The sequence below is a fragment of the Microcaecilia unicolor genome, chromosome 9 (assembly GCF_901765095.1).
Source record: "Microcaecilia unicolor chromosome 9, aMicUni1.1, whole genome shotgun sequence".
Taxonomy (NCBI): Eukaryota; Metazoa; Chordata; class Amphibia; order Gymnophiona; family Siphonopidae; genus Microcaecilia; species Microcaecilia unicolor.
Genome location: NC_044039.1, coordinates 165,329,669 through 165,354,177, shown reverse-complemented (window position 1 = coordinate 165,354,177; position 24,509 = coordinate 165,329,669). Strand labels below are relative to the sequence as shown.

At 40.6% G+C, this 24,509-nt stretch overlaps 1 protein-coding gene across 1 annotated transcript; it reads right to left on the bottom strand.

The window, feature by feature from the left end:
• Positions 1-661: 661 nt before the first annotated feature.
• Positions 662-18,270, bottom strand: RTRAF (RNA transcription, translation and transport factor). The gene is made up of 8 exons (XM_030214974.1): positions 18,085-18,270; positions 16,480-16,604; positions 14,822-14,921; positions 13,771-13,848; positions 10,174-10,262; positions 4,972-5,040; positions 2,832-2,880; positions 662-974 (listed from the first exon to the last, which is right to left on the bottom strand). The coding sequence occupies exons 1-8, from the start codon at positions 18,143-18,145 to the stop codon at positions 820-822; spliced, it is 726 nt and encodes a 241-aa protein (XP_030070834.1). The 5' UTR covers positions 18,146-18,270; the 3' UTR covers positions 662-819.
• Between the last annotated feature and the right edge of the window lie 6,239 nt (positions 18,271-24,509).

Here is a 24,509-nt window from a genome sequence, read left to right as displayed (position 1 = left end):
GCACACAGTACTCTAAATGAAGTCTCAGACGTATATAGAGGCATCATCACCTTCTTCTCCACTGGCCATTGCTCTTCCTATACACCCAAGTATCCCAGCTGTTTTGCTGTTCAGCTACTTTAAGAGCACATGCAATCACACCCAAGTCCTGCTGTTTTGTGCACAGAAGTACTGCACACCTAAAATGTACTGCTCCCTTGGATTTTTGCAGCCCAAATGCACGACCCTGATTTTTTTTTTTTTTTTTTTTGCATTAAATCTTAGCTTCCAAATTTTGGATCATTCTTCAAGCTTTGCTTCCAAATTTTGGATCATTGTTCAAGCTTTGCTAGGTCCCTTCTCACACTATCTATACCATCAGGGGTGTCTACCCTACTGCAGATTTTGGTTATCAACCACAAACAGGCAAACCTTAGAGAAATTTTGCTGCAGCCGGGTGCGACTGGATCAAGCTACTGTTCTAATGGCTCAAGAGAGTTTTAGAACCTACTATCAGCCAACGATTTTTTTGGTACATTCACCTCTGGGAAGCAACATTCACTAAAGCAAAAGTGCTTTTATTGTAAAATTTAAAACTGTCCTTGAATGCTGCTGAGTCAAGTCATAGAACAAGAATGTTTTCTACCACTTTGAGGGTATACACAAGATCTACACACACTAGTGTACATGTTCCACATTTATTAAACTGAAGAACCATTACATTCACAGTTACATTGTGCGACTCAAATCTGTAACACGAGCTTTCACAACGCATGCCTGTTCTGTACATAGTTCCAATCTAACACTACATACCAACAAGCTTTTAAAAATCCTGAACTCTCATCTTCCAACTTTTCCAAGTCGGTGGTCTGTCTTTGGGTCAGCAATTATTGCTTGAACAGCTACTATAGCTTCATTAATCTTGGTCTGTAGGTCTCTCAGTTCCTCTATGTGCAGCAAGCGCAAAATTCTGGCAGCTTCATTTAGAGCAGCATCTAAAACAGACAGAAAAACACATTCTGCATCTTTCTTAATTAAAATTAATATTCTGTAGGGTACCCGGGATAACCCGCAGGAGAGAGACACCGTGGATATGCTATCTAGTTGAATTAGAAGGAAAATATACCCTTAGATATTATGCAAAGGCAATCATGTCGTCAGTACCAAAACTGTGTGACACCTGCCTTGCAGAAGACCAGAGTCAGTCAATTCCTGAACCTAGTTCCTGCACATGGTTCCATTTGTTGATATGCTGGGTACATGGGCTACATATACCAGGCATATCAGAACAGCAAAGCATAGATGGCATTTCAGTGTGTGCGCACCAGCTGCAGAAGAACTGAGGCTCTGTACTCTACTGACTAAGGCAGAAACTAAGCCCAGGAAGCTATTGACTGAAACTGCTTTTAATTAAGATATCTCTCACCAAGCTAGAAGCTGAAAGCTAAAATAAAAGTACTACCACCTCAATTTTCTCCCCTTGCTCTTTGCACTGCTTCCTTCCTAACCAGATTTTGCACACCTGTCCTATTGCGACTCTGCAGCCCCATATGCATGAGAAATCTTGAAAACCTACTCATTACAGCTATTCATATATTGGATCTTCATCATATGCAAACTGCAATGCATACCATTGCAGATATCCTGAAACATCTGTCTAGAATTACTAATACAGGCTTGGGAACACTACTCCACAAACATTTGTCAGAATTATAGAGTACCTCATACTCCTTGCCCAAACTGGCTATAATCCAGTAAAAGTGGCTTCTTACGCTAATAAAATATTAAGTCCACAACTTACAAAAACACCACACATGCTAAGTTTTTGGAATGTTCTGCACAACACACATGGACAGGGCACCTAGGCAGGAAAGGCACTTAAGCATAGCATAGTTTATAAAGATCTCATACATGCTTTTGTAAAATATCACCTCCCCTAGGAAAAGTGCTACACAGGTATCTGCTCTGAGGTGTGCGCATGCGACACAAGAAGGGAAGAGATTATGCACATATTTTATAAAATGCATGCAAAAGTGCCAATCTTGCCCCTGGCTGTGCCCATTTTCCACACTCAGGAACACCTATAAGTATTTTATATAAAACTAGGCACAATGTTTTCTTAGGACCTACTTTACTACATCTACATGCCAGGACAATTTTAGGAGTATATAAAATGCTGTTCTATATTCAAGTCACTTAAATAAAGCCTGTACATTGAGGGGGTAATTTGTTTTTCTTAAACTGCAGACAGCTGGCCTGTAGCCATAGGGTTTACAATTCCAGCTGTGATCCACAGTACAGAGATTGCAATCAGAGAAGTGGTTTATGATTGCTGAAGCATGAAGTTTACTCTTTTTTTAGGGGTCTGATAGGTATCTTCCATACACAATGCCTTTAAAGAGGGAACAAAGGGTAGCGAGTAAGGTTTGGCAACTCTGTATGTTACTGATTCTTGAAAGAATTATTCATTGCAAAGAACTTATGCTACAAGTGGATATTAGGATACAGTAAACATTAACTATTCAAGGTAGAAAGTAATTATGGCATGATCTTATTAACCAGCTACAAGGCTCCACAAAATCAAAATTCATTATACAGCTTTTAATTTTCCTTAACAAAAGTTCAGTAGCTTCCCTTTGCTCTTGGTGGTACTAAGTTCCAAACTACAGCAGAAGCATGGCCAGGGGATGAATGGTGCACATACAATTAAGATGGCTAACAGTAACTCACTCAAAAGGCTTAACAAAAAATTTGGTCACAAAAGTCAGTGGAAGCAACCTTTTCATGTACTCTTACCAAAAGATCAAGAAAGTAAAACTGAAGAAATGCACAAATACAAAATGGACTCTTACCTCCAGTGTCAAAACCGAGGATGTGTTTGTCTAAAGCAATTGGTAACCCCTTTAAAAGAAGAGGAGGAACATTAACACAGTTATCTAAAAAGGACATGCCTACCTTCATAAAATGTAGTCTAAGTCAGTGGTTCCCAAACCAGTCTTCAAAATACGGCCAGCCAGTCAGTCAGGTTTTTGGGCTACCCACAGTGACTATGTATGTGAAATTTGAATGTACTCCCCTCTGTTGTATACAGATCTCTCAGGCGTCGTGGCTACCCTGAATGCCTGACTGGCTTGGTATGTCCCAAGTACTTGTTGAAAACCAATGAGCTACAGGGTGACACTTGTCCATGCTTTCATCATTTCAAATATACTAAATCATGGGACGGTCTGACCCAGAAGCAGCCATCATCTTGATCATCTGAATCCAGTGCCTGCATGCTTTACTACTATTAAAGGGGAATGAAAGTCTGGATATAAGTCTCTGACCATGCTGGAGCTTGCCTGAACCCCCAAGGGATCACTTTGTAGACTAACAGTATGGCTTTTCTCTGCAGGCTTGTCCATGTCATCTTTATGGACAACATCCCAATAACAGTACAATTACTGAACGGCTGGGCTGGCCCACGCACCGGGGGGTGGGGGGGGGGGGGGGGGGGTTGTCTGTTAAATGCCAAGATGCAGAAGTGTTATCTGATTCTGAGCCACTTGGAAAAGGGGTCTTGGTGGTGGCAACCAAAGGAAAGCAACAGTTTGTAGTGGACACTAGGTTGAGGTGGAGCAGAACTTCTTTTTAATTCCTACCTAAAATGTTAAAGTTCAGCACTACAGAAGCCAGTTTATTGATATATGAGATACCCAGGAGGGCCAGCTTAGCCCTTAAGTAGACTAAGTGATCATCTAGGAGGTGGTAAGGAACAGCTGAACAATAGGCCCTCACAGCCACACAAACGCAAAGATCCATCAGAGTGTACTTGTATCCACAGGGAGAGGGGATACTTTCCATAGAAGCCATTTACTTGGGTAAATAGCTTTTAGAAATTGCTTTTATGGATCTATACACACAAAACAAAGACATTTTAGATAAGAATATGGGTCAGCATTTAAAAGTACTAAAGCGATCGATACTGTCACCAACCATAATATAATGTTTTTTTAATTTGTCATTTATGACTATAGCTACTATTTGTGTGTTATTTTACTGCTGGTCCCATTTTATGCAGTGGAGTTGGCTTATTTATAATATGGGTTTGTAGTAAAATATGATTTTAATGGTAGTATAAAATCCTTATAACATGCCTGTCAACTTATTAAAAAAAGGGGGGGGGGGGGGGGGCACAGCAGGGGTACTCCACAGCTGACCAAAAAGTCATCCATTTAAGTAGCATAAAATTAATATTTGACTACTGCATCAGCTTGCAGCAGAAAAATCACTTTATGATGTCCATTTATTTTATTGGAATTTATTAAACACCTTTATGAAGAGATTCACCCAAGATGGTGTACAGCAGGTAACATAAAACACAGTTTTATTAACAGCATAATAGTAAACTAACCAAGAATAAACATAATTTTGCAGGACTGTTCTGTGAGAAGTGGTTGTTAAAGTTAATTCTCTATGTGCCTGAAAGTTGAACTGAGGTGGGACTTAAAAGCTGCAGGTTCAATTAATGCACCTGATACCAAGACAGAAAGATCTGTTATAAACAGAAGAATTACAATTGATAGTGGTCTGATTATTTACTCGAACATATGTTTTGCTAGCTGAGTGGTTTTATTTGTATGTGTTATTGTGGGAAATTGTGAGTTTTTTCTCTTAATTTTGCTTGGCTTGAATGTCCTACCATTTTAGAGCTTTTGGTTTAGATCTGTAATTTTCTCCTCCATGTCAAGTTATTTCTAAAAGTTACTGTACCAAAAAAAAAAAAAAAAAAGTTAAAACTACATCATGAATGAGCCGATCACTTTTAGGTTACATGCACTGGATGAAAGACAATAGGTGAGAACTATAATAATTTTAGTTTTTGGTTACAAATTCATCCGGTCCAGGTTATCAGATCTGAAGACTTCCATTTACAGGCAGATTGGATGTTACCCTCCGAAAGTTAAACACAGAACAAGTGCAAGTGTCAATCTCTTTACTGGATCTACTTACCTCTTTTGATTTGTTTGCCTTAGCTATAGCATCCTGAGTTAAACGCTCTTGAACTAGAATACGAATTGCCTGCAAGTTTGAAAAATGACAAAAAAAAAAAAAAGTTTCAATACTACAAGTCATAGAAAGTACTAAGACTTTTTTATAAACACACAAAAAGTCAGAAATGCTTTTTTAGTAAGCAGACATAGACGGAATATATATGTAAGCAAATTATAGGGCCCTGTTTACTAAGGTGCACTAGTGTTTTTAGTGCATGCAGAAAATTAGCATGTGCTGTGTAGGTGCCCATAATATTGTGGGTGCCTAAACAGCACACACTAATAACGCTAGCGCAGCTTAGTAAATGGGGCCCATAGTTAAGAAAAAAATGATTACATATAATGAGGCAAATGCACCATATTTTAAATATTCCAGAAAAAGTTTAATTTTATATCATTTGGCATGAGTAGAAGCTTAAACAGACAAAAGGGTCAGCAAAAGTAAAATGGTTAGTATAAACCACCATGTGCTACTTAAAAGCTATCTGGATGAGTGAAGGAACAGCAAGTTCTCTTTAAAACGTTAAAACATTAAGGCAATTCACCTGCATTTAATCCATGTATTTCACTACTGATCCAATAAAAATGCAACCTTTTTAGGGCTCTCCTGTTTACTCTCAAAAGCAGCAACTTTGACGACTGTGGTAGCCATTTAGTACTCATGCTAACCATTCCCAGATGCAGTAAACCTTAAACCAAAAATGTATCTAAGGAACCCTGAAGCAGCCTGGCAAAATGCTGGCCAACACTGGATATGGATGAAGAATTTCAATTTTGGGGATTCAGCATTCAAGATATTGAGGTTATACATCTACTATAATAATTTGCACCTCCAACGTTCTGAAGCTGCCAGGAAGTTGAAGCCCGGTTCGTAATGTCTGAAGCCTTCCAGTGACGTCACCGTGTTGCCTGGGAAGCCACGACGCGTCTGAAGCACAGGCACTACGAGTTCGCACCACCATCTCCATCCCCTCCCAGTTCAGCAGTCCACCCCCCCCCCCCCCCAGTACACTACAATTTTTATGCTCTTAACAAAACTGTAAGTTTTATGTTAAACTGTACACTGCCTCGGGGGAATCTTCATAAAGGCGGTTAATACACTGCAATAAATGAATAGCGCATTTTGAAGACATGATTTAATTAAATCTAAAATCTATATCTATCCTGGTGACCTCAGAGGCAGTTAGGTTTTCAGGATATCCACAATGAATATGCATAAGGAATTATACATTGAGATGTGTATACCCTGTGTCAACAATGCACGCTAAATTTCTCATGCATATTATGCATATTCTGAAAACCCACTGCCTCTGTGGTAACCAAAAAAGTTTTGGAAAACCTTAGGTAAAGGAAGTAGAGAAAACTGAAGCAAAAGTGGGAGGAAGAATCCATCTCTTCAAATTCTATAAAAGTCACTAAAAATTGCACACACACAATTTAATTGAAGCCAGTTAGCGCCGATAACTGGCTTAACAAGCAATTATTGGTGCTAATTGGAATTAAGTTACATGCAGGTCCAAAAAGGGGGCACAGTCATAAGCAGATCAGGGGCCTTCCCACAATGTGTGTGTGCTATAGAATAACGGGGACCTGCACCTACCTTAGGCATGGGGATTTATACCAAGGCTTTGTTGGTGTAAATGTCACGGTTCCCAGTGTTAAACATATTTCTATAAACAGCACCTAACTTTAAGGTGGATGTGAAGCGGCCGTTCACGCTATCCAAAAATACTAGGACTAGAGGGCATGAGTTGAAGCTACAGTGTGGTAAATTTAAAACTAATCGGAGAAAATTTTTCTTCACCCAACGTGTAATTAGACTCTGGAATTCATTGCCGGAGAACGTGGTACGGGCGGTTAGCTTGACGGAGTTTAAAAAGGGGTTAGATAGATTCCTAAAGGACAAGTCCATAGACCGCTATTAAATGGACTGGAAAAATTCCTCATTTTTAGGTATAACTTGTCTGGAATGTTTTTACGTTTGGGGAGCGTGCCAGGTGCCCTTGACCTGGATTGGCCACTGTCGGTGACAGGATGCTGGGCTAGATGGACCTTTGGTCTTTCCCAGTATGGCACTACTTATGTACTTATGTACTTACAGAATGGCATCAAGCTCTTCCCCCCCAGCTCCAATCTTTCAGGCACCATTTATAGAATTTAGTCCCATATGTCTAGACAGATCAGGACACACTAGGGATGTGAATTTTAGCTAGCCTATTCCATCTTTAGGAATGTCAGATCTAGGTCAACCTTGCACCTAAAGGATACAGGGATGCTTCCTTCTAACTGAACTAACAGAAATACTTTTGTGAGAACAATGTCTGAATTCCAAACATTTGGAAGACTTAAGTATCATATTTGTAATGGTAGGTGCTATCTAGCAGCCGAGGCAAGGGTTATTAGAGATGGAATCCAGAGAGAGGTCCCGTATAAAAAACAAGATTAGCTGAGAAATCACATTTACAGTTACCTGCCTCATGGATATGAATGAAGGGCCAGCTCCTTGAAAGAGAGCCTTCTCACACACCAGGGTAATGGGCCAAAATGGATATCTTGCAGCCAGGTTACTGCAATTGAGGTCCTAAAAGACCCACTGGAACTAACATTTTGCTATTTGTGTTTAATAGAAATGGGGTGTGTGGGGGGGGGGGGGGGGGGGGAGAAGTCACTTGACAGTAAAAGAGAATATATTTTATATATCACAAAATGACCGCCATTTGTAATCCCTTGGTTGCCAATGGTTGGTCTCATCAAAATTCTTCAGCTGTCATTGATGCACCTCTTTGCTTCCTGTCAGCTACACAAAATACATTTCAGAACAGGCGGGTCCCAATCAATTGTATTTATCTCCTCTACTTTATTCAGCATGTAAGCAATTTGAGCTGTTCTGCCAAGAATACAAGCCCAAAAAGCAAAGAAACAACATTTCCTTTCTATTTTGTTTTTTAATAGAAACAGACGCCAGTTTTACTCTCCCCCTCCTTTACACAGCTGTGCAGCAATGTGTCGGCATTACAGATTGGGGAATATCTATTTCACCAGCCAATCCCGAGGTTGGATAGATAGATCTATCTATATAATCTCGAAAAGAAACAGGTCAACATTCACAAACTTCTTAGCTGTGAAAACTTGGTGTGCACTAGACACAAAATGTTAAGGTGGGAAAATTGTAATCCTTTTTTTTTTTTTTGAGGGGGGGGGGTTGGGGAAAGAGAAGGGAAGCAGGTTACAAATACTGTAATGTGTGTGAGTATGGGGAGAGAACACCCCCCCCCCCCCCGTTAAAGGGTCTGTGGAGTGTTAAGAGCCACTACTATCCGATGTAGAGAGAGAACGACACGGGGACAAACTTTGTCCCCAAGTCATTTTCTACTCTGAAGCACGTTAATGAACGGGACTGTTATATTTGAGTGATGCAGACAATATTTTGATTTTTTGGGGGGAAAAAAAAAAAAAAAAGAAGACGATATTTTGGAAAAACAAGCAACCATGTTGGCCACAACTAGCAAAATTTGCATGGGGGATCCTATGCATTCCTATTACCAAGACAACTTCTATTGCAGGAAGGACTATGGAAGACAGGAGAGCTAGACTGAATCCTGAGATTGATGATGACTTTCATCCACAGATTAAAAAATCATAACAGTGCTTCATAGGGCATATTTCGCCCCCGCTAGGGTATACAAAACAGGTTGTATTTTGTACCCCTGGACATTTTAATAGGGTGGATTAGGATGCCTTGGGGTAGTAGAAATCAGCTATTGTTGGGGGTTAGAAGAGTAGTTGCTCATTTTTATTGTTTTCTATTTGTGATTTATAAACAGTTGCACAGCATATTGTTCCTTTTTATACTTTAATAACATTGAAAATTAATCTGGCTGCCTGAGTACTTCACAATTCAATAATAGCAAGCATTTCCAATTTTACTTTTATCACTAATTGTGTTCTGATATGGGAGGAAAAGACCTCAGAAGCTCAGCCTGTGGAGTTTGTATTTCACCACAGTAGCTGGGCGAACCTCATAGGTCTAAAAAAAAAAAAAAGTTTTTTTTTCTTTCCAAATAGTGATTATACTACTTAAGCTTTGCTTCTTTTTATCAATAATATTATCTTTAGACATTAAATGGCACTTATCTGAGTGTATAGCTGCTTTTACAGTTAGCTCAACAGAGCACCTCCGTTTCACAGTTTGCTTCTTTGGGAGCTGAACCATTGACCATTTTGTCAAAGAATCCTGCTAGAAGTACCTACGTGGTTCTTGAAGCAGGACCACATAGGCACGTCTAGCAGGTTTTTTTTTTTTTAGACCTATGAGGTTCGCCCAACTACTGTGGTGAAATAGACTCCACAGGCTGAGCTTCTGAGGTCTTTTCCTCCCATATCAGAACACAAATTAGTAGTAAAAGTAAAATCGGAAATGCTTGCTATTATTGCATTGTGATATACTTTAATAAAAAATTTAAAGTCACAAGTGTTCAAGGCTTCTGCAAATGAGGACAGAGCCCACAGGGATTTGGGAGAGGGGGTAATGAGGAAACAGAGACAGGGCCTGCGGGGACAGAGACAAACTTTGTCCCCTTGTCATTCTCTAATCCGAAGTCATCAGGCTTAGTGTAATCCTTGGAACACTGAGTAGAGACTCCAGAACTATCTTGTTTTTGAGTTTATGTATAAATGGATTAAGGAGAGGTGAACATCTGGTTTTCATTTGTTTTTTCTGAAGTCCACTCTCTATTTCCCATTGTTATTTGTACCCCCTGTGTGCAGCTACGCTGGGCTCCATTAGCACTTGTTTTAAGACAAGCATGACAGGCAGGAATTGAGATACTGTTCACTGTAAGCCATAAAAGACACAGCTCCTCTCTGCTATCAGAGGACAAGAATCATCACTGTGATTTTAAAACAAAATTCAGACACACATCTACTCTGATCCTGGAACAGCCAGCTGAAATAAACTCCTCACAGAACTAGCTTTTATTATCTTTACCCTGCAAATGAAGAGAACATATAGAACTTTGCTAGTGAAATGAGGAGAGAGAGGGGAGAGGATGGAATACAACACAGTAAGATTACAAAAGAAAGAAGTTAGTTTTGTGAATAAATGGCCATTTAAAAAAAAATGTTGCAAGTACAGAATCCAAAAGAGAAAAATACTACTCACCTTCAGCATTACCAGATAATCATCATGTCGCTGGATCTGAAGAAGACTAGCCAATGCCAACACCCCAGCCTTAAAATCAGGATTAGTGACTTAAAACAAAAATACATATTGTTAAATTCTTCCAAGAGACCGAGTACAGAAGTGTGAAGCACTTTTTTTTTTCTTAATCACATAGAACACTATCATCAAATACAAACTTGTTCTGTGCCATAAAGTGCTCCAACTAAACAGTGATCATTTTAAACTAAGCTTATTTATGCTATTACTCTTTAGTTTGGCACAGAAAAGGGCTTTGAAAAAAATATTTTGCATAGTTATATGCAATAATCTGCATGGACACAGCTACTCCTACCAGTCTGTGAAAGTCCAATGAAAAAACTATGAGCACATTATATCAATTTTTGGTAACGTTGAAATATAAGTAGCAGCTGGATTAGTACTTTTGGGATTCTATTCTATATGTGACAAGCCTTTTCTTATTAGAAAGCCATGGTAATGCCCTTCTTCTTGTGGTGGAGTCTCCAGAACCTAACACCGGCATTAAAGATGATTAGCGCTGGACTAGCACTGGTGCTAATCTGCACAGAATGCTCCGAGGGTTTTAATGCAGGGAAATGTGTGCACCAAAGATAGCCACAAATTGTATTTAAAATGTAGTCAAATAGAGGTCATTCGCTATGCCCTTGCAAAACTCAGAGAAGAATTCACAAACAAACCATGCTCTTAAACCTACCGCCAAGCTCGGAGCTGCCATTGTGTGTGTGTGTGTGGGGGGGGGGGGGGGGGGGGGGGAGGGGTGGAATTTTAGAAAAGGATTTATGATTTTCTGTTTAAAATCTGCCAGTTTGGATTTATTTTAGAAGTGGAAGGAAGCCTGTGCAAGACTTATGTGCCAGTACTGAGAAACAAATGTGTGTGAGTCCGAGCAAACCTGAAAGTACACAGTGGTGCCTGTTTTCTGTGCTTAAATATAAGGCTTTCAAGTGAAAACATTTTTTGAAATGCGCAGAAAAATGGCACTGATGGGTGCTTCACTTCAGGGTTTGACTGGGCATGCACACAGGAGCTGCGCTTACTGTGAAACTCTTCTGCACATGTGTCAGGCACATTCCTCCCCTTAAGGTCTCACATTGTGTATATAATTTGAATGCCATTAGCTCTTGAGAACTAAGGGCTACATTTCTGCGCTGTTCCTGCAGTATGGACAAGCACTGTTCACTTCAGCGCCAGAGCTTTGAACATGAGGGCCACAGTTAGGAAGTCTGAATTAAGGTCTGTGGAAATTGTAGGTTAACGTTTAGGTGTTTTGGGAAGACTTTGCGACTTGTTTTTAGATACACTGATTATGCATACCTTGGGTTGCTGGCATTCTATGGGTTGTGCTATTAGTGGTTTTACTATACACAGCCTTGGAGGAGGCAGGAGAATTATTATTATTATTAAAGTTCATTAGGTCAGTGTTCTTCACTCCTGATCCCTGGGCCACCAAGGGGTCAGGTTTTCAGGCTATTCCTAACAGGATTTGAATACAATGGGATTAACAAATAAATATATTCATTACAGATTGCAAAACCCTGACCAAGGATAGCCATTGGACTGATGCATTAGGTGTTATGGGAAATACAATTATCTACTGTGTTCTACTAGCAGCGGCGTACCAAGGGTGGGGCGGAGGGGGCGGCCCACCCCAGGTGCACACCGCTGGAGGGGTGCAGAGAGCAGCTGCACGCCTGTCGGCTCCGCTGGTTCCCTGTTCCCTCTGCCCCGGAACAAGTCACTTCCATACTTCCCCCTTACTGTCCGTGTACTGCCCTTTCCATAACCACGCACACCAGTTCCATTTATCTCCCCTTCTCCTCCCTATTCCCATACCCCGCTCATTCATACCTGTTCCCAGCCTTCCTTTATTGACCTGCACTCAGGCGTACTGCTGGATCATGCCCTCTGCCTGACAGGAAATGTATTACAGAAGAAAGGCCCTGCACCAGTGCTGAAACCACTTTGGAGGCTGGGAACAGGTATGAATGAGCATGTGGACAATAGGAAGAGGGGGAAGGGAAGATACTGGAACCAGCATGGATAGATGGCAGACTCGCATATAGGTCAGCAGTCAAAATGATCAATTATTTTGCAACCTATACATACTAAAATATGGCTGTTCACACTAATGCTTTTAGTTTTTGGTCCCTATGTTAGAAATTACTCCAGTTTGTTGGGCAGATCTTTATGTTAAGAGTATCTTTTTCATTAAATATTAATCTGGGAAAGCATTGTGTTATACATAGGAAAAGGGTGGAATCTGCTTGCTTTTATTTTACAGGGAGAAACTTTTACTAAGGCTTGTGTGCACTAAATGCTGCATATCCTATTTTATACCTATGGGCCACGTGGCATTTAGCGCATGCTATGGTTTAATAAAAGGGCCTCAAACATTTCACCACTGTGATGGGAGCAAGGAACAGCATACAACATAACTTATATCTAATTAGTACGTAACTAAATGTAAACCACTCCCTACATAATTGCTACAATGATGAAAATCAAGTTACAAATGCTATACTAATTTTTTTTAATACTTTAGAGAACTTCCATTAAAAGTAACCCCCCCCCCCAAAAAAAAAAAAGAAGAAAATTCACATTGAACATGGAAACAAAATCTCAAAGAAAATCAGCTAGAAATTAACACTCCCAGCTATTAATACACATCTCTACACCAAGGAAAATACAGTAACAATAACCCAGTGAATTCTGGATAGCAGGCCCACAATAAGGCTCAGCACAAGGAGCCAGGTTTTTATAGACTGACAGAATACAGCACCGTCAGAGATTCCTAAAAACTGTACTGCCAACAGGCAACCATCCTTATATTTCAACTGTTCATGTGAACAAACTGCTGAAATTGTTAAACAAAAGTGGCTGTTATTTAAATATATTTTGGCATATCTGACATAAAAACCAATCACAACTCAGTACTGGGTTATCTGATATTTCCGTTTTTTGTATTTACTATAGTACATACATATTCAAGAAACCTTATGTCTTATAAACTGTCTTCATTTTATTTTTTCATTTGCTATTACTTGTGTATAATTGTGTATAGTGCTCATTCTCAATGCATTACACCGGCCATGATTGGCTCTTGGTAATAACACCCAAGAGCCAATCATGGCCGATGTAATGCATTGAGAATGAGCACTATACACAATTATACATAAGTAATAGCAAATGAAAAAATAAAATGAAGACAGTTTATAAGACATAAGGTTTCTTGAATATGTATGTTCTACCATAAAAACCAATGCCAAAAACTCAGCTGTATTCCAGCTTTTCATTCTGTTAATTGGACTTGATGACATTTTACAGTCAGCCACCAACAGATATTCTGTCTCCTGCTTGAAGAGTCATCCAACAATTTAAACATGATTGCACAGTCAACAAGATTATTCTTAGAGCATTAATAGGAAACAAATGTGTCAGTAAAGAAAAGCACACACAACTTCCCCATGCATGCGGAAGCTTGAATAAGCATGTGATAATCAATTTCTAGCCTGCAAAACCATCACTGTAAAGAGAATTCAATATACGGTAACAACCTACCATCTAAATTTACCAGAGTCTCAGAATCTTTCGGTACACTCCCAGCATTAGTTGGTGTAGAATTCTTGTATTTATTAGCTGGAAAAAAGAAAATGCTCTTATACAGCCATAATGATAGAACTTTTTTTTTAATACAGTTGCATGAGTCTAAGTCTAAAAATCATTTTTCCAGACAACACAGAAAACCACAGGCCCCGATGCTCAAAAGTAAACGTGGGTGCTAGAGGCCATTAGCGCTGGACTAGTGCCTCTATTTACCTGCGCACAATGTTCAGAGGCCTGAAGCATGGGAACGAGCACGCAGACAAACAAAGCAAGTAGCATGCTAATGTAGTCAAGCTCATGAAAATGAGATCATTTTGTATTCCTCCCCGATGCTCAGAAATGAGCGTCCAAAACAAAACCGCCTAACTGCTGCAAATATAACTCCAGGTCAGAGCACGGGTTAGGATGCTGGAAGAGAGGGCTTCTCATGGTTTTCTTCAAAATCTGCCGGTTTTGATTGCTTTTGAAAGCAGAAGGAAGCTCATGTAAGCCCTTAAGCTCTAGTCATGAGAAACTAATATAAGCAACAGCAGACCCAAAAGTTGAAAGCACACATTGGTGTCTGTTTCCTGCATTTAAATATAAGCGTCCAAACAAAACACATACATACACAAATTAAAAATTCAACACACATTTAAGCCACAGAAAACAAATGTTAATATGTGCTTCATGTTCAGGTTTTGCAAGGTGCATGCTCACAGGAGCTGAGCTTATCTCAGAACTCCTCTGTGCATATGCAAAGCACAATCCTCCCGCTGAACTCCCTAATGCTCAACGCTATGAATGCACCTACATTGGAATCTCATTAGCACTGAGCATTAGAGAGTTGTTTTTCTGCGCTGTTCCAGCAGTATTTTTACAGAACTGTTTCAAACAGCACCAGAGTTTTGAGCATCTGGGCCTCACCGAGTAAGACAGGATGCAACACCTATTAAAAGGTGTTGCATCCTAACGTCTTACTCGGTGAGGCCCAACTTTTTTTCTTGTACTCCATTAGTTTTCATACCATTGTCACCATATTCAAGCCTAACTGCCAAGCCGAGCAGCCAGTCAATGGATTCTTGTCGTTCCTGTACACTGAAGGGGCAGTTCACATCTGTAAGATACTTTGGGGGGGGGGGGGGGGGAAGGAGCAGGAGGAAGAAAGAAACACAAGAGATATATATTCATTGCTCACGTATTCTTTTGTGACCTAAAAACTGCTATGGAAATATGTTCTAGAAAGAAAATATTGTATTATGGACACAAACATGAGAAACTAGTTTGTAATGAAGACACATTGGCTCAAGGGAATAACCTCAGAGCTACAAGTCTTTCACCTCTAGATCTCTGGTTCAAACTCAGCTTCAGTCAATAGTGGTAAGAGGTTATCACCACTTGAAAGCTATTTAGTGGTTCCATAGTTGGAAGTCTCGGTCTAAGTCAAAGGCTGTACAGACATGGAAACTAAAAATCATCCACTCCCATACCACAGCAGGCTTGTGGGGAGTGGACAGTTTGTGTTACCACTGTCCATCCAATACATGTTCTGTGGATAAATGAACTTATCTTTCACAAATCTAAATCGCCAAACAAAATGGAAGCGAACAGTCAACTAATATGCAAACTCATATTTTGAGGATATCTAGTCCCACAGCCATTAGTCATTTTAAAAACCTAAAAAGCATGAACACCTAGCACTTTCTGTATCTGCAGCAACAAAGTGTAGAAACCATTAGAAAATTCAATAAGATCTGCAATAGCAACTACAACATTTAACTATCCAAGTTTCAATTTTTTTCACAGCAAATGACAGCTGCCTATGCTAAGGTTAAGAAGCGGTATATCAAATGGCATAGGTAAATAAAAGGCCATACAAAAGCCCTTATCCATCTTTTTCAGGCCGCTGAGGTGCGCTGTAATGTCATGCTTACATACTTCAGGACAGTGTCATTATCCCATTTGGGTTTTCAACCCTCTCTTTGGGAAGCCTCTGTCATATGGCCTATCCAGTCTGTTCATCTATACCATTTATCTCCTCTTCTCCCTAAGAGATCCTATGTATTTGTCCCATGCTTTCTTGAATTGAAATTAAGTCTTAGTTTCCACCACCTCCATCAGGAGACCAGCCCTCGCATCCACCACCCTCTCCATAAAGAAGTATTCCTTTAGATTACTCACTTCTGAGTCTGTCCCCTTTCACCATCATCCTATACCCCATCATTCTGGAAACCTTTTTTCAGTTGAACGACTCGCCTCCTGTGTATTTATGCCATAGAAGTATTTAAGAGTCTATCATATCTCCATCTTCTGCCTTTCTTTCAAAGTATACATACTGAAGTCTTTAAATCAGTCCTCATATGTTTTATAATAAAGATCACTAACCATTTTATTACCCGCCCTCTGGACCAAATCCAAAAGAATTAGACTTAGCATGAAACATGCATTAGTTAACATGAATTAACTTATTTATTTAGATTTTGCTCACACCTTTTTCAGTAGTAGCTCAAGGTGAGTTACATTCAGGTACTCTGGATATTTCTCCCAGGAGGGCTCACAATCTAAGTTTGTACCTGAGGCAATGGAGGGTTAAGTGGGATTTGAACAGGCCACCCCTGGATTGCAAGTCCGGTGCTCTAACCACTAGGCCACTCCTCCACTTAACATGAAACATGCATTAGTTACCTTTCCATAATGATCTGACCATTCATTGCTATGGATATTTCTTAAATTCCCTCGATCTTCAATCTTGTAATGTCTTATTTTCTGGTCTTCCAGCCAAACAATAAAGTTTCTAAATTCAGTTTCATCTGTGACAAAAGAAATACACATTAGGAAAAAAAAACCCCACCAACAACCATCTTCATTTGAGATCTCTGAAGCAGTATACAGACCCTTTTGCTATTATCTATACTTTTTTTTTTTTAATGAAGCATTCTAACATGTTTGTATAAGCTATGTTCTGAGGAGTTGCTGTACTAGACAGCAAGGACCAATATAATTATGAACCCCATCACTAATAAGCATCTTACAATACCAATACTATATTTATATTCCATAGTTACCACAAAAGTTAAACAGAGATCACAATAAGAAGTGTCAGTAAAAGAACTGGGAAACTACATTAACAAAAAATGTAATCATAAGTTCTCAATTTATTCCTAAACTTTCCATTTCTACTTCTTACTTAATGGTATATGACAAATTCCAGACCTTTACCAATTGATAAGACATCAAGAGATAACGTACATGTATATATTTAGTATAACCAGTGAAGGAAAGTTAAGACTCCACTAATAGTTAAAAAGCAAAGTCTTCTGCCAGATGAAGAAAAGGACAATATCTGCATTAATAGTAACAGTACTAATCCATATTTAATATCTTGGAAGTGCTCAGGAAGTTTTGATTCAACTCAGAGAGAACTTTGGAATTAAAGTCATTTAGCCCCTGAAGCAGCCGTTCAGGCACAGCGAAACAGGAGTATATGTGGCAGAGGCAATAAGTCCTTGTTTTATAAGTATATTGGTGATTGAGAAAAACAATTAAAAAATAATTTTTTTTCAGTAGATAAGACAGTGGCAGGTTAAACTTTTAAGATACCTGCAAAACTCTGAGGCTTTTTCTTCCAGATATTAAATATTAATACACATAATTTGATTAGTGCCCACGCCTCTTTTGGCAAACACTGTAATTGTAATAACGAGGTTACTCTTTCCTATCTATTCCCATGTGCTACATAACCTTATTTCCTATAGCTTTTTCTGACACAACCACCTTGCTTTTTCCCATCTATTCCCATGTCTTAAATATTTCCTATAACTTTTTTCTCCACAGATCGAAAACAGTGAAAACCTTTAGGAAACAGATCTTGTTGTATTAGGTCTCACTTAAAATTTCCAACATCTTTTTCTTGGGGGGGGGGGGGGGAGGGGGGGGAGAAAGACATCTGAAGGCATGTTTTATATTCATATACTTAACAGTTATATTCGCTATTCCCTCAAAAAGCCACCGATAAATGACCGGCCAGACAGAGGGAGCCCCCATTTCCAACTGCTCTTACTGCTGCCAGCTATGAAGCCTACTACTGACACGCAAAACAGGAAAGTACCCAAAGAGACCCTGCCTTCGACCGCGGAATGCGGTTCGAGTAGCTGCAAAAACCACCAGCGAGGTCAACACGATTCCGAGGAACGAATATCCCGCTAAAGCAGCAGCGGTGGCGACGGCCTAACCCAAGCGCCTCCTCTGGCGCACACCCTACACCCAACCAGACCCTTCCCTGCCACTCACCTTTGCAGTTAAAACCCGAGGGATTGTGGTAATCTAACGCCTGCAGTTTCCGACGGAACATATTACGTTAGCAAGAAGCCCTGTTACCGGATAATTAAGCAAAACCTGTCCCGAGACCGTCCCCACCACAGCCAACACTCAGGCTCAGCACTGCCACACGCTGCTCCCCACCCGTACAGGCCCGGCACAGGCGAGTGGCTGGGAGCTGGCCAATCAGAGTGCGAAGCTCCAGCTGGCCACCAATCAAAGCACGCAGACACTGAGAGAACCTCAACCAACTTTATTAGCAACAGACAACTCTGGCTGAGGGCAGTTTGTAAAGGATTAAGGTAATAAATAGAAATAAAACAAAACAGATAAAAGAAAATAAGATGATACCTTTTTTTATTGGACTAACAATGCAGTTTTTGATTAGCTTTCGAAGCTAACCCTTCTTCTTCAGATCAGAAATAAGCAAATGTTGCAAACATCAGTATATATAACTGAAACGCAAAGGCAAGGCATTTCAATGACGGTCTCACAGAGAGGAAGAGGGTGGGGTGGGTTAGGTGAAAAACAGGGGTGGTGGGTGGATGAGAGACAGGGAGAGATGGATGGTAGATATGAAGGTGACACAGCAGTAGATTTTATGATTTATAATGGGCTACAAAACCCAGATCTTTCTTAAGTCCTGTCTTTTGGGTATCAAAATATTTAGTCATTTTGACCAAAGGTCTTACTTCCTGGGGTGTCTTAAAGTTTACTTTTAGTATTCTCACCATAAAATCATTGATACAGTGTTTTGGTAAAGTGCTGTCCCACAGAAGTGCCATCCTGGTTGGCACTGGCATTTTGCATTTGTTGTCTATCTAGATTAAATCGCATCTTTAGAATCTGGCTTGTTTCTCCAATATAGCACCCTGCTTCACACTTTTTACATTGAATGATATATACCATATTGGAAGATGAGCATGTGAAGGATTCCTTTATGTTGAATATTTTTCCTTTGTGAATGATTGTGGGATACTGTGAAATGTGTTGGCATTCTTTGCAGCTAGATATATTTCAAGGATGTATGCCACTCTCTTCTTGAGTTTCTATCGGGCTTGCTTTTCACTAGTTTGTGTTTTAAGTTGAGTGGCTCTCAGAAGGCCAGTACTGGTGGGGATGGGAATATCTCTTTCAGTAGCTGATCCTCCTGGAACAGTGGCTGTAGATCTTTTATGATTCAATTTTTCTAGCTCTGGAATATAAGAGTAGGAGCATGGGCGTAGATTGGGGGGGGGGCGAGGGGGGGCATTGCCCCCCCAAACGAGTCGCACCGGCGAACTGGCGGGGCTTAATTGTGTCTTCCCCGCCGGCGCTGCCTCAGTCCCTGACTCCCTGCAGCATTTTTGTCCGTCGCCGTCAGCGCTGCCATTCATTCTCACAGGCAGCCTCGTTCCCGCTCCCCTTTGCCGCTTCCACTCCTCCGACCGGCTCTCTCTGATGCACTTCCTGTTAAACAGGAAGTGCATCAGAGAGAGCCGGAGGACGCGGCAAAGGGGAGCGGGAACGAGGCTGCCTGTGAGAATGAATGGCAGCGCTGACGGCGACGGACAAAAATGCTGCAGGGAGTCAGGGACTGAGGCAGCGCCGGCGAGGAAGAGCGAGGCAGCATGCTGGCTGGTGGCAGGGAGAGACAGTCACAGGAGCACTGTTGAGGTGATGGGGTAATGCTAGGTAGAGGTGAGCGAGAGAGGTGGGGAATGTTGGTGGGGGGAGATGCATGGGGGGGAGAGAGGGAGAAATAATACTGGATGTGGAGGAGGAGGGAGGGACAGCAAGAGAAAAGGTGAAATGTTGGAACATGGAAGTGGGAGGGAGGGAGACAGAGAGAGATGCTGTATGGGGATGGGAGAGATGCTAAAAGGGGAAGGAAGAGAACGAAAGAGATAGATGTTGGGCCCAGGGTGCAAGGAAGGGAGATACTGAGAGTGATATGGGCAGTGGGAGAGAAGAAGGAGGGAAGAGAGGTTGTACATGGGGATGGATGAGAGGGAGGGATAGATATACATTAGAGGGGAAAGAGAAAAAGAGGGAGATTGTGGATCCAGGGACAGAAGGGAGTGAGGGAGAAATGCTGGACAATTGGAGGGAGGGGAGAGAGAGAGGAAGAAATGCTGGACCACAGGGAGGGGGGGGGGGGGGCTGGAAGATACTGGGGTGTGGATGTGTGTGTGGAAGGGACAGGGAGATATTAGGCTACAAGGGGAGAAAGGGAGCAGGCGTGCTGGGCTAGAAGGTTGGAGGGAGGAAGATGCTGCAAATGGTGGAACTATTTGGGAGAGGCCAAAGGGGAGGTGGGAAGGAAACAAATGAGAGGATGATAGTGATGGGGGGGGGGGGGGGCAGAAATGTGGTAATGGAGAGTTGATTAAAGATGAAAGGAAATGGAAGGTTGGAGGAAGGACTGAGAAGAGGAATGGGGCAGCTAGTGGGTGAGAGAAGGAAATGGAATTTGATAGCTGAAAACTAAAAAGGAGAAGGATGAGGACGAGGGTGAAATTTAAGTGAACAGAGAGGCAGCAAAGAAAAAAAAACAGAGGAAACAGCTAAAAAAGAAATAATGTGTCAAAGGTAGGTGTAGTGAAGGAATGGAATAAGACAGGAGAGAAGAGAAAAGACAAATGGACAGCAAGCAGTTGAAGGAGAATTAGCAGAAAGACAGGAAAAGAGGAAACTGGAACCAGCATGATTGAACAGTAAAATGTCCAGACAACAAAGGTACAAAAAAGTATTTTATTTTGAATCTATTAAATGGAATATCAAATGGAAAGAAGATACTGCATAAAACAGAAGACACTGGGACCAAAGCGAATAGAAAAACTAAATGATCAGACAACAAAGGTAGAAAAAAGTATTTTATTCAGAATTTATTAATTGGAATATGTCAGCTTTCTGTGAAATTTTGCATGTAAGTTTCAATTTTTCTGGTATTGCTGCATGCTGAGTCTGACATCGAGTTAACTTTCCAGTTCAGTATTTTGCCTTCATATTTTTTGCTTTCTAGTTCCTTGTGTCATGTCTGTTGTGTCATGTGTTTTTCACAAGGTAGTGTATTGGTGTTTTAGAGCCTGGTGTAATTACAGTTCTGCCTTTTCACGCATAAGGTTGCAGCTTGTCCTGTCCTTGGAATTAGTGCTGTTATGGTTTAGTAAGGTTATGAGTGTGTTTTTGCACAAGTTTGTGTATAGTGTGTTGCAGTGGAGAGATTGTGTGTTGGCTTTACTGAGGTGGCACCAAAACATCAGAAAGGGTGTAGAGCCTAAATCATGACACACTACCTCTTGAAGGATCTACATATAGAGCTTATGCATTTCTAAGGTCAACACTGGCATGGTATGGGAAAAGGGGTGGGGAAATACTACTGGAGTGGAAGAAGGAAAGAAGGAAGGGAGAAAGAGCTGGCTTGATATCTCATACATATTCATTATGGTTATTCCCAAAAAAAGCCAGCTTTTTTCCCCTTCCTTCCTTCCTCCATATTAGCATATTCATTTGCATATGTATATATGCAAATGATATGCTAATATGCTCCGCCCCATCCTTTGCCCCCCCAAATGAAACAGTCAAACTACGCCTATGAGTAGGAGGTTAGATTGTGAACAGGAGCTGGCTTGAGACTATCTGGTCCATTATAGGGGCTAAAGCCAATCATTTTCGCCCACCCAAAACAATAGCAAAAGATTATTAGAAATAAAGGAATGCCTATGTATGGTCAACCTGTAAAAAGTCAAAAGCTGTTCCAGTTGGATAGGCAGTGCCTTAAAAGGTGGCAAGGACAAAGTCGAGTTCAAGTATAGGTATGTAGTATCAGATCGTACCTATGAATTTATCTTGTTGAGCAGACTGGATGGACCATACAGGTCTTTATCTGCCATCATCGACTATATATTTTTTAAATACTCTACCTGGTCTTAAATATTTTTTTTGGCTTTTGTTAATTCTGTTATTGTAACTTGATTGTATTTAGCCTGGATTTTGTCCTATGATTGTACAGATATTACCTACTTTCAACAGGCTTGCAGCCTTTGGAAAGATAGGTTATCTATCTCGGATTAAATTAAACCTGCATCTATGGAGCAGTGTCTTCATACTTCCGCTTTTCTATTTAATTCACGTATTACTCCTCTTTTTCCCCTAGTGGGACACCCTTTATTGCAGCAGAAAATCTCTAGTGATAGCACAACAAACAAGAATTCTTGGAGGGTGTTACATCATTTATTGAATCTACAAAAGTGTTGCAGTGGACAGGACTTTGATCTGTGCCCGAATCACTAGGCGCTATTTGGTACTGCAATAGTAATTCAGTTTCTGTTTCACTTACAATGTATGCTCAGATGTTTGTATGTCTCCAAACTCCAGAAAGCTCTGGGGTGGGGCTAGTGATGAAGTGATTACCTCAGGCCGCAAGTGCAAACATTCATCTTTTGATTCTGTTGAGATGTAAAAGACACTCTACCTATCTATCAAGTATATAGCAGGGATGATGGAGTGAAGTAATTAACCTACATATTCGTTCATAGATTCAAAATTAACACTAGCTTTCTTTCATGGTTATGGCACTTGCAGACAAGCCTAAGAAGCTAGAGAGGGCTCATTTTATCCAGTGTAGCACTTGTATCCACTAGATGGCGTTCATGACCAAAATCATTAGTGGCAGACTTGATTCCTATTTTCAAAGCCAAGATAGTACAACTGATGTAGTGAAAGGCAAGAGACCATACTTCAGTATTGTACAATACGGGTAAAACAAAGAAAAAATACAATATCATTATACAACTGAAAAAATTAAAAATAAACTCCACTCTCAAAAACAGGAATGTAGGAAAAGAGGCAATGAATGGGATAGGAGCCTAGGCAAGACTACCTGAAAAGGAGAAAGATTTATAAGTATATAAGTATTGCCATACTGGGAAAGACCAAAGGTCCATCGAGCCCAGCATCCTGTTTCCAACAGTGGCCAATCCAGGTCACAGATAGCCGGCAAGATCCCAAAAATGTACAAAACATTTTATACTGCTTATCCCAGAAATAGTGGATTTTCCCCCAAGTCCAATTTAATAATGGGCTATGGACTTTTCCTTTAGGAAGCCATCCAAACCTTAAACTCTGCTAAGCTAACCACCTTTACCACATTCTCTGGCAATGAATTCCAGAGTTTAATTAGACGTTGAGTGAAGAAAAATTTTTCCGATTCTTTTTAAATTTACTACTTTGTAGCTTCATCGCATGCCCCATTTCTTATTATTTTTCGAAAGTGTAAACAGACGTGTCACATCTACCCATTCAACTCCACTCATTATTTTATAGACCACTATCATATTTCCTCTCAGCCGCCTTTTCTCCAAGCTGAAGAGCCCAACCTGCTTTAGCCTTTCCTCATAGGGAAGTCGTCCCATCCCCTTTATCATTTTCATCGCCCTTCTCTGGACCTTTTCTAATATCTTTTTTGAAATGTGGCGACCAGAATTGAACACAATATTCGAGGTGCGGTCGCACCGTGGAGCAATACAAAAGCATTATAACATCCTCATTTTTGTTTTCCATTCCTTTCCTAATAATACCTAACATTTTATTTGCTTTCTTAGCCGCAGCAGCACACTGAGCAGAAGGTTTCAACGTATCATCAACGACGACACCTAGATCCCTTTCTTGATCTGTGACTCCTAACGTGGAACCTTGCATGATTTAGCTATGATTCGGGTTCCTCTTTCCCACATGCATCACTTTGCACTTACATTAAACGTCATCTTCCATTTAGACGCCCAGGCTCCCAGTCTTGTAAGGTCCTCTTGTCATTTTTCACAATCCCCCCGCGATTTAACGACTTTGAATAACTTTGTGTCATCAGCAAATTTAATTACCTCACTAGTTACTCTCACCTCTAGGTCATTTATAAATATGTTAAAAGCAGTGGTTCCAGCGCAGAGCCCTGGGGAACCCCACGAACTACCCTTCTCCATTGAGAACACTGACCATTTAACCCTACTCTCCATTTTCTATCATTTAACCAGTTTTTAATCCACAATAGAACACTACCTCCTATCCCATGACTCTCCAATTTCCTCTGAAGTCTTTCATGAGGTTATTTGTCCAACGCCTTCTGAAAATCCAGATACACAATATCAGCTGGATCACCTTTATCCACATGTTTGTTCACCCCTTCAAAGATATGTAGTAGATTGGTGAGGCAAGATTTCCCTTCACTAAATCTATGTTGGCTTTGTCTCATTAATCCATGCGTATGTATATGCTCTGTAATTTTGTTCTTTATAATAGTCTCTACCATTTTGCCCGGCACTGATGTCAGACTCACCGGTCTATAATTTCCCGGATCGCCTCTGGAACCTTTTTTGAAAATCGGCGTTACATTGGCCACCCTCTAATCTTCCGGTACCACG

Coding starts and splice junctions, on each gene's coding strand:
- RTRAF (XM_030214974.1), bottom strand. CDS start 18,145: ATGTTCCGTCGGAAACTGCAGGCGTTAGATTACCACAATCCCTCGGGT. Junction 16,605..18,084: donor CTCGGGTTTTAACTGCAAAG/GTGAGTGGCAGG, acceptor CTTTTGTCACAG/ATGAAACTGAATTTAGAAAC. Junction 5,041..10,173: donor ATTATCTGGTAATGCTGAAG/GTGAGTAGTATT, acceptor TCAAACTTGCAG/GCAATTCGTATTCTAGTTCA.